Genomic DNA, 10,149 nt, shown 5'->3' on the forward strand with positions numbered 1-10,149 from the left:
CTTAACGGCGTTCCCACGTGGCACGTTAGTGGGATGGAGCTTTTGAAAAAGAAACACATAAGTCCCTGTCACTCAAAACGACGTCGTTTTGTGTGCTGCCTCTGTTATACACTCTCATCCCTTTCCTTGTATACAATGCCTATTACACCTACAGAGCTTTTACAGAATTACATTAAACCCTAAGGAAGGCCAAAGATCAAATGCAGGAATACTCTGTTTCTCCCTCCAAAAAAAACCACCATCCAGACTGAGAAGGTTCTGGTGTGCATTCGTTGTCGAAGAGGGAGAACCATATACTCTGTTTCTCGTTTTCTTTATAGAGATTCCCTTCGTCATCAGTGATTCTTTCAATTTTATTCCTTTTTTGTTGAGATGCTTGCTAATGAAAAAATCGAGTGTTCTTGTTCCCTGCTTTCAACAAGTTCGCACGAGATATTTGGGCCCATTTAATCTCTTCTTGATAGAAGAGTTCGTCTAAGTCTGCCTGTGCCCTTTTCAAATTCAGAATTGTTTCTTCAATTTGTGAGTGAGATGTAAGTTGTCATATGAGTTCTTATTTTCCTTTATTTTTTTTTGGAAGCTCCCTAAATTTCTCTTTTCTCCATTCTTGCAATGCTTTGATGCACTTTTCTAGTTTCTCTTCAATCTGATCATAGTTCATAACCCAGCTTCTTTTGATAATCTCTTTGCATTCAGAGTCTCTAAGCCACATTCTTCGAATCTGAAAATATATGGCCTCTTCCTTTTTAAGCTCTCCCCATGAACATCGATTAGGATTGGACAATGGTCTAATCTATATCTTTGAAAATGCTTTACCACTCCTTCTAGGAATGCTTCCTTCCAATTTGTTATTGCCACTGCTCTATCTAGCCTTTCTTGAATATTTGCTTCCCCAACCTGATTGTTAGACCAAGTGTAAGCATATCCTACAAAGCCTAAATCTAGTAATTGATTCACTTGAAGAGATTTCCATTTACCTGAGTATAAGTCATTGGCAGCCCTCCAAGTTGCTCTTATTTCAACAACAATAAGCTCACTCTTTTTTCTTTTAACCTACTAAAGAAGGTTGTTTTAGATGCCTTATTTACGAAAAGAAACTAGCTATAGGAATCAGATTCAGGTAAACCCATCCAACACTTCAAATCTATCTATAAAAAACACATAAGAAGCAATACATGAATGTGAAGTGCCATTTTAAAACAGCAAAACTATGGTTCATTAGTGTTTTACTTGACTTGTTTTCTCCCTAAAATTCTAAATCTAAATCACAAAAATGTCATGAACTAATATTTTTGCATTGAGAATATACCGAATGGAAGTGTTTAACATCCTCCTCGAAAATGTAAGCAGGAGTCAAGTCAGTCCCCCCGCCAAACCACCACTGCCTAGGTGCTCCAGGAGCATCTGTAGAATGCAACAGGGTTACACAGTCAGTAGCAGCAAATTTATGCAGATACTTATTTGTAAGACAATAACCTTAGAAATTGGCATAAGTAAGATTTTGAGCTATATGACAGACAACAGTAGTAATAATGGTATGAGAAACAGCTCTAAAATAAGGATAGAAAATCATAATATGCAAGGTTGGGGCAAATGGGTTCTTCGGATGCAAAACCTGAAAAAGGTTGATGTCATTTCCCATTCCATCTGAAATCGAAAAGAATTGAATGGGGGAAACACTTACGGAGCTGATTCCAGTGGTGAAGAACGGGATAGGACCAGGCTTCTGGTAAGAAGAAGCGGCAGCTTTTGCAGCGCGGTAAGATTCTAGCGGCATGATGCCATAAACAACGGAGACATTAACTCCAGCCTTCTCCCAAATGGCCCCGTCTTGGAGAACCCTACTGATGCCACCACCACTGCCGGGCCTGGACCAAACGTCCTCCTTGAAGCTAGCCCCGCCGTCGGCGGCCTCAAGGGCGGTGCAGACGGGGTCCTGAGCTTCTCTAATCATCTTCTTGAAGCGGGCCCTTACAGAAGAGGAGGAGGAAGAAGAAGGGGCCATTTAGGGCCAAACGGGAAACGACGTAGTTTTAGGATTGAGGGATTTATTTGTCCAATTTTTGAAACTATCCTGTTGACTCATCAGTCCACGTGTGTATCTATGACGCCAAGTCATCAGAACGGGAGCCATGTCAGACTTTTCCGTTGAGTCTGACGGAGGCATTTAGACGGAGGGACTTATCCATCTAATTTTTGTGAAGGTCGGGGATTTAAAAGTATTTTCTAATGGTCAGGGACGAAAATGTCCGCGGGTTAAAAGGTCAGAGACTTATTTGTCCTTTTTTCTTAAATATATTGTTCACATTATTTATAATCATCATTGTTGCCTATACCTTTTCAATCCTAAATTCTTGTTGAATTGAATTTTGGCCAAGACAATCTTTGATATTGTTAGTTGGCTTTAGTTAATGACTTCAATAGGTTGGCAGCACCATAACACATTAAAGAACAAAATCCCCCTAAAAAGAAGTGGCTTAGAATGAACTAATGCTCTATGTTCATTAAAAATGTTTATTTATAAAATATGTGCTTTAATTATCCCACATTACAGGTTTACTAATAATAAAACCCATTTATCCTAAATTACGAAATTTGAAAAGGAGTTAAACCTCAAAGTGGTCCCTGAGATTCATAGTTTGCACCAATTTAGTTCCTGACTTACCAATTGCACCATTTATGTCCCCGACTTTGTTAAAATTGCACCAGGGTTGTCCCTCCCCACATCTCCGGGCAAATTAATTGCCGCGGGCAGTGACCTGGCGTTGAAGCCACGCTGGCGTAGATAACGGCTAGCTGAGGTGGCAATTGAAACTGTTTGACCCAATGTGGTCCCTATACCTAGTTTTAACCCCAATTTCTAGCATGGCATCGTTACCCCTCTTCATCTTCTTCTCTCTGTCCAGCAACGTTCTTCTCCTGCTTCGTTGTTCCTACTCGTTGAACTGAAACGAAAACCATGATTGGGTGTGCGAGCTAGGGTCAAGGAAGTTCTACACGATCGACGACGAGAATGCGGAGTCGGACCAGACCGTCGCGGGTACCAGAGCGGTGTGGGTGCGGCTGCCGGCCAGTGCTTCGTTGGTCCAAAACAAATACCAACCCAGATAAGCCCTTCTTCTGCTGTCCGAATTACAATGTGAGTTTTTGGTAAGAAAATTTGATTAGTGATTTTCTGTTCTTTCCTTCTTATCATATCTCATATTCAGATTAGGGGCAAAACATGGTGTGGATTTTTTCTCTGGGCTGATGATGTAGAAAAAGATGAACATGAAGTGATGGTTTTCAGTGGCTAAGAGAAGGGGGGGTTAAATCTTAGCCCCTTTTTCACTTGACAATACTTGCTGGTCTTTGAAACAACTTCTGGAGATTTTTTATTTTTGTCTCATACCCAGTCACGAGACTTTTTCTTTTTATCTCGTGACCCGGCATGAGATTTTTCAGTTTTATCTCCTGTGCAGCAAAAACAGAAATAGAGTAGAAGAGAAAGAAAATTACACCCAGATATATCCTGGTTCAGCTGCTAAGTGCAATGCAGCCTACATCCAGTCTCCATCACAATGATGATGGAATTTCACTACAATCATTCTTGATTACAAACACCAATTCTCCCTAGGAACTACCCTTTCTATCCGGGACAAGTCCAGAATCCAAACCCCAATCCTGAACTTGACTTGGTTACCGCCAAGCTTTCAACTGCTAAGTGCTAAACCAACTTGCAAGGAGATTCCCACAGAATCATGAAACACAACAAAGATGTACAAAGGACCTCTAAGGACATCTATGGCTTTTTCTTTTAATTTTGCACTCTCTGCCTTTTTTCGCTCTTGGCTTTTTCTTACAAACCTCATTGTTTGCCTTTTTCCATGAGACTCAAGACAGACAAAATTAAACAGAAAAATTACAAAATGAAGAACATTGAAGGAGAAGAACTTCTATTAGCTTAGGTAGCTATGAGAACTCTGTGCCTTGCACTCTCACTCCTTGCTTCAAGCCCTAGCTGTTCACCCTTACTTATAGGGGGAAGCCTCCACGGTTGAAACCAAATAAACCAAGCTAAACTTCTTCTTCTTCATGCAAAACCGGTTCGGCCAGAGAGAGAGAGAGAGAGGAGAGATAACTGAATGCTAAAACCCAACATGCAATTACCTCTGAGTCTTCTCTTTACACCAAGCTTCATCAATCTGAGCCATCCAACTTGTCTTGCTCTCCAAGAAAGACTCCTAGCCCTTGATGCTTCTTGATGTGTGACAGCTCCTCCTGCTCCACTTTTGCTTTCTCTTTCACGTAGCCACCCTAGCTACCTTCTGTGATGAGTAAACCCAAAAGCAGAGACGAGCCATCCTTGAGATCTTCTTCCTCTGACCGAAATCTTCTTCTTCCATTTTTGGTATGGAGAAGCTAGGATCTTCTTAACCAAATCTTACCATAAGTGATGAAAATCTCAACCACAACATACTTTTTGTTTTCTTTTTCTTGCCATCATTACAATGGTCTTGTAACTTACTTCTTCTTCTATATGGTAGCTTGCTATAACTTCCATGGTTTCCTCTGTGATATGACCGAATAGAGAAGAAAGATCAGAGAGAAGAGAGAGTTGAAAGAAAAGCAATTAAATGAAATAGAACAAATTAATTAAAATGAGTTTCTTTTACTTCCCTCTTTGCTGAGTAGCGTGTAGCATTAAGGCCATCAATCAAATCAATGACAATTTCTCTCTCATGGTTCTCAATGTAAGTTAATTCAAGTTAATTGAATTTGAAATCCACTACATGAGATCCGTTGAAAGCATAAGGCAAAATATTTGCTCTCTCTCTCAATTGGTTTCAGATCAAGCATTGAGTATCCAATCAAAATTTGAGTTGGGCTGATAATAATGTTAATAGAATCTGGCCCAACCAAGAATAATAATTCATCCACACTTCTTTGAATGATTTTTGAACCAATGCTGAATATAAAATTCACATTTGGGCTTGCAACAATTTTCTTTTTCTGTTCGGCCCAATACAGAAATCTGCACACACAAAATTATTAATTAAGCAAGTATGATTTAAAATCAAATTAATAATTTTGAAATTAATTGTTTTAATAATGTTTGTTCATCATAAAATTTAAATTAGAATTTTTTAAACTCATCATGAAGGAAGAGTGGATGCAACTGCAGTTGACAATGAGCAAGTGAGAGTGAATTTAGCCTGGAGGATTGAAAAATTGGAAGCTGAAGTGAGGATCCAAAAATGTATGATACAATTCTTAGGCATAGTGGTGTTTTTCACTGTAGTTGTTGTATTCATTATGACTTTGAAGTTCTGACAATGTTGTATGTAATGTGTTCATGGATGAATGAAAGTAAGAGGTGGTTTTTTATGTTGAGATATATGCCCTATTTTTGATTGACTGGTTATCATAAAGAGAAATAATTACAGATCATCTGACATCATAATAGCATAATGCATAATACATAATTACAAAAGTAGCAAAGATAAACATATTTGAGTAGCAAACATTAACGTGTTTGAGTTGCAAACATTAAAGGAACAAAAAAAGTACCATAGCATAGTTATTAAGGCTGGCAATACAAAAGTTTTGACAATTGTCCTAAACAAAGCAACAATGTATTAACTGCCTTTAACAAAACAACAAAGTACTGTCCTAAATATCCTGATGTCAAAGTCATGAATTGTTCTTTTTCCTTGGTGCTTTGAAACCGGGAGTTGGAACAAACTTCATAAAATTGGCCAATCTGAAAGATGTTGCCACACTGGCTCCTTATATTGGATCCACACCAATGGATTGAGGTGGTGGTGAACTCCTCCTTTTGGTGGGCAACTTATGTGGCCTTGATGGTGCAGGTGCAGCAGATCCTGCTATGTCCTACAGTAGAAAAACAATTCAACACATGAGCCCAGATAACAAAAAAGTTATAATTTTGTTATGTTGTAACATGGATAAGTGTATTACCTGTGATCCTTCGTAGTTTGGTTGTGATATATCAATCTCTACAGCAGAAGGTTTATCAGCTGGTGCAGCAGTAGTATGAGGTTGAGGGCCAGCCTCAGAAGCAGAAGCAGCATCATTTGATTTGGCTTTATCTGCAGCAGCCTTTGTAGCTGCAACAGCAGCAACTACTTCATCCAGTCTCTTCTTTGAGCACCCTCTCTTAGTATGCCCTTTTACCCCCACAATACCTACATGTGAATGGCTTCAAATGCCTTTTCAAACTTTCACTTGGTTTGACTTTCTTATTACCACTGTTGCCCTCATCAGCATCTTTTCTCCTTTTCTTTGTCAGAGCTCCAGGCCTCCTCCTAATGTTAGGGGCCTGTGGTTGAGTGTACATGGATTTCTCCCACAATGATTGGCCAGGAAGAGAGTTAATGTGATGGGTATAAGTCTTGTTGTATGCCTCCATAGTACACAGTTGGTGACAAAAGTCTTCCGGCCTCTTATTTACCCTTGCAAGGGCAGCACAGGCATGAACACATGGAATGCCTACATATTATAACACAAATGCAGAGTAAGACAATCATAGTCATCAAAGTACACAAATGTTAATGATTAAGTTAAAGAGTTTGATAAAGGTCACCGGTCAGCATCCAGAATTGGCAAGTGCATAGTCTTTTTCCAAGATCCACCACCATGTTTGTTGAATGGCCATGAACCTCAAATTTTTCATAGTCTTCATCACTGGTCCAAATAGGCATCCAGTTCTTTGATTCTTTTTTTATTTTATCTAGGCAACTTTGAATTACAGGGGGGAGTATGCCAACATGATTTGCCAGTTTTACCTTATCCTTCGCAATAGTTCTCATCACAAACATTCTCACCTCCTCAAGTAATGTGATGATGGGTTTGCTTTTGGCCTCTTTTATTCTTGCGTTGAAAACCTCACAGGCGTTGTTGCAAATGTTGTCCAGTTTTGGCCTATGGCTGAACTGGGACTTTGTCCATGACTCTCTAGGCCATTTGTTGAGATATGCCCAAGCCTCCTCATTCACCCTCTTAATCTTGTTCAGATTATCAATGAAATCCTGAAATGTTGTTGATCTGGCACACTCCCAAAGCAGTACCCTCAACTCAAGGTCCTTTCATTGTTTATTAAAGTTCCTCCAGAGGTGCCAAATGCAGAAATGGTGGTGAACTCTTGGCATCACCTCCTGGACAGCTTGAATTAAACCCTGTAAGACATTGTTACACTATGTTTCAGAAACAAAAACTGATGTAAACACTTTTATCATGCCATAGAACAATCCCTGAGTTTACATTAATGACCCTAATATAGTCCCTGACAACCAACAGTTAGGTGTAAAATGCACGATTCATAACTAACAGTGCATATCAACAACCAACATCATGCATACAAAATCCAGAGGACATATATAACATACATATTTAACAACCATTATTCCCATCAAATTCACTTACATCCAGAGAATCATAGGTTGTTAAAAGCACATGAAAGTTAACATTACCTTCTGCATATCAGAAATAAAGCACCATCCGTTAGTCTTGTAGTCTTCAAGATCAGCATGAAGCATCTCCAAGAACCATTTCCAAGTGTCTGTATTCTCTATTTCAACTATAGCCCATGCAATCACATAAATGTGATGATTGGCATCTTGTGCCACAGCAGCCAAGATCTGACCCCCAAATTGTGTCTTCAGAAATGTCCCATCAAGTCCAATCAAAGGGCGACAACCTGCCTTGAATCCCATCTTGAAACCATGCAAACAAACGTACATCTTATCAAATATGACGTCTCCATTTGGTTGAGGTTCGACACATATCTGCACCGTAGATCCAGGATTCGTCTTCAGTAAAGTTTCATCATAGTCCCTTAGTTTTGCATATTGTGCCTTCTCATCCCCGTATACTACATTCCTTGCATCTGCCAGTGCCCTTGCAATGGAATTTCTATTCAGAATAAAGTCACACTTTGTCCTGAAGTACACAGCAGCCTCGCATTGCTTGAAATTAGGGTATTTCCTTACCTTTTTCACTAATTTACTAGTAACCCAAGCCATATTAGCAGCCCTGTTGGTGTTCTCCCTCGCATAAGTATGATCGTCGTTGAAAGTCTTGATTTGCCAGTATGAGTCATCACAGTCCCTTGAGGCATACACAACCCAGGCACACTCTTGCACCTTGCATACAGCCCTGCATCTAATATTGTCATTTTTTTTAACTTAATTCTCCTCCCCTCTTGGATAGTATACTCTCTTACAACTTCTCTGAACTCATACTTGGTGTTGAATTTCATACCCACTTGTAGATGTAGCTCACCGAATCTTGCCCCATTTCTAAATATTGGAAATTCATCTGAGTCCTCATCAGATTGTAGCTCATCCTCAGAATTAGGAGGAGTCTTCATCTCCTCTGAGTGCTAAGAATTAGCACCATCAGATTCTGCACCTGGGTCAAGTGCTTCATACACATCAACAATCCCTGGAGTTCCCACAAACCCCAAGTCCACCTCTCCATTTGACACATCTTCAACCAATGCATCATCTGGTTGCATTATATTCTCTTTTGTCTTAGCAGCAGCATATGTACCTCTCTTGATGTCCTTTACTTTCTTATTTCTTGGTTTGGACATACTTGCATTGTCTTCACTGCTAGAGCTATCTTCTTGGATTGGCTTAAAGGAACTATCCTCTGAACTATCATCATCACTGGAGTCATCATTTACAGTTAAGTCAACCTGAAGAGCTCCCTTGCCCTTATTAGCAGACCTTCTATATGTTCCAGCAGCCTGAGATCTTGTAATTCTCTTAGGTAAAAATTGAGGTTTGGACTTCATTTTTGATTTGTCTTTATCTTTGGCTGTGGAGCATGCCTTGGTAGTCTCTCTCAGCTTGGTTTTCAGGCTAGGGTTGGGCATGTGATTGGGCTTTTCAGTCAATTTGGACTTGGAGATGGATGTTGGGTTGGGCTTTGACTTAGGTTTGGGCTTTAGATTAGAATTGGGCTTCAAATTGGGTTTCTCATGAGCCCTAACAGGCATTGGATTCGGGGTTGTGTTATCATCAATGGGGTTTGGAATAGTGATAGGATTGGTTTCAGGGGGTTGGAATAGGTTTGTTTATGGAGCTTGGGTTTGCATTTGGGATAGAATTCGGTTCTGTAGTTGGGTTCGACGTGTTACCATTAGCTTCGGGACCCTCACTTGTGTTCTTCTTGCTCACCAAGTCTCCCTCACAAGTATCATCAAGTCATACTACAACCTCCTTCCCTGCAATCACCTCTGGTGTGGACACCCTATGCTCAAAGTATACATCAACAACTCCATCATTATTCTGTGCAGTAAAACACATCTCTCTTAATTTATCATCAGATGTAAGAGCCCTCAGTCCACCATCTAAGCTCCTCCCCGGAGGCAGCCACCAACACTGAAGTATGTTGTTATACCCAAGCTCCTTGTAATAGTTCCTTATGAAGAACACATCCAACGTGTCCTCATCTAAATCTCCTAAACAAGTTCTGTTATCTGGTGAGTACACTAGTATTCCATCATCATTTTTTTTAAATGTTCCCCCATGATGGAACATGATATCCATCAAAGTCTCCATCTGCATTATGCAAAAAACCAAATTGAAGAATCAAACAATCAGATTCACACATGCAAAAACAAACATTGACATTCAACCACTTATAAAACACCAGAAATACCCATCAACCAACCCAACTAAGATTGCATTCAAAACAGAGCATGGAAAAATTTTTTTCACTACCCATAAAAACCCTAACAGATAATCAAAAACTTTAAACTTTCATCAACCAAAATCAAATTTTCAACAAACACAGACATTGATGATATTCTTTTTGTTGAAAAGCATTATTTTTTTTCGAGTTGACACGTACCTTCGTGTGCTCGCGATGAACTGCTTCTCCTTCCTTCACCGACAATGACCGCACAACACTATCACAGTGGCAGCGAACTCCACAAAGCCAAACGTTTTCAACCTTCAAACCCTATACAATGGCCAGAACTCAGGATTTCACGGTGCATTATTTTGGTTTTCAGAAGACGAAGATGAAGATGAAGTGATCACAGACCTTGGGTTATTTGGGTTTTGTTTCTAAACATACATGAAATGACGCCATTCCATCCATCCACATTTTTAGCACCAAAATTGACACTCCAGCGTG

At 39.7% G+C, this 10,149-nt stretch overlaps 2 protein-coding genes across 2 annotated transcripts; both read right to left on the reverse strand.

The window, feature by feature from the left end:
* LOC107614917 (oxygen-dependent coproporphyrinogen-III oxidase, chloroplastic-like) lies at window positions 1,215–2,285 on the reverse strand. Its single transcript, XM_021111805.1, has 3 exons — window positions 1,685–2,285; window positions 1,540–1,615; window positions 1,215–1,410 (listed from the first exon to the last, which is right to left on the reverse strand). The coding sequence occupies exons 1-3, from the start codon at window positions 2,003–2,005 to the stop codon at window positions 1,277–1,279; spliced, it is 531 nt and encodes a 176-aa protein (XP_020967464.1). The 5' UTR covers window positions 2,006–2,285; the 3' UTR covers window positions 1,215–1,276.
* On the reverse strand, window positions 5,770–8,371 carry LOC107614918. The gene is made up of 6 exons (XM_016317045.1): window positions 8,244–8,371; window positions 7,473–8,157; window positions 6,587–7,031; window positions 6,250–6,492; window positions 5,962–6,188; window positions 5,770–5,874 (listed from the first exon to the last, which is right to left on the reverse strand). The coding sequence occupies exons 1-6, from the start codon at window positions 8,369–8,371 to the stop codon at window positions 5,770–5,772; spliced, it is 1,833 nt and encodes a 610-aa protein (XP_016172531.1).

This window comes from Arachis ipaensis, chromosome B09 (assembly GCF_000816755.2).
Source record: "Arachis ipaensis cultivar K30076 chromosome B09, Araip1.1, whole genome shotgun sequence".
NCBI lineage: Eukaryota > Viridiplantae > Streptophyta > Magnoliopsida > Fabales > Fabaceae > Arachis > Arachis ipaensis.

Coding starts and splice junctions, on each gene's coding strand:
- LOC107614917 (XM_021111805.1), bottom strand. CDS start 2,005: ATGGCCCCTTCTTCTTCCTCCTCCTCTTCTGTAAGGGCCCGCTTCAAG. Junction 1,616..1,684: donor TCACCACTGGAATCAGCTCC/GTAAGTGTTTCC, acceptor AACCTTTTTCAG/GTTTTGCATCCGAAGAACCC. Junction 1,411..1,539: donor TTATTTTAGAGCTGTTTCTC/ATACCATTATTA, acceptor CCCTGTTGCATT/CTACAGATGCTCCTGGAGCA.
- LOC107614918 (XM_016317045.1), bottom strand. CDS start 8,371: ATGAAGACTCCTCCTAATTCTGAGGATGAGCTACAATCTGATGAGGAC. Junction 8,158..8,243: donor GGTATGAAATTCAACACCAA/GTATGAGTTCAG, acceptor TATTAGATGCAG/GGCTGTATGCAAGGTGCAAG. Junction 5,875..5,961: donor CAAACTACGAAGGATCACAG/GTAATACACTTA, acceptor TTTCTACTGTAG/GACATAGCAGGATCTGCTGC.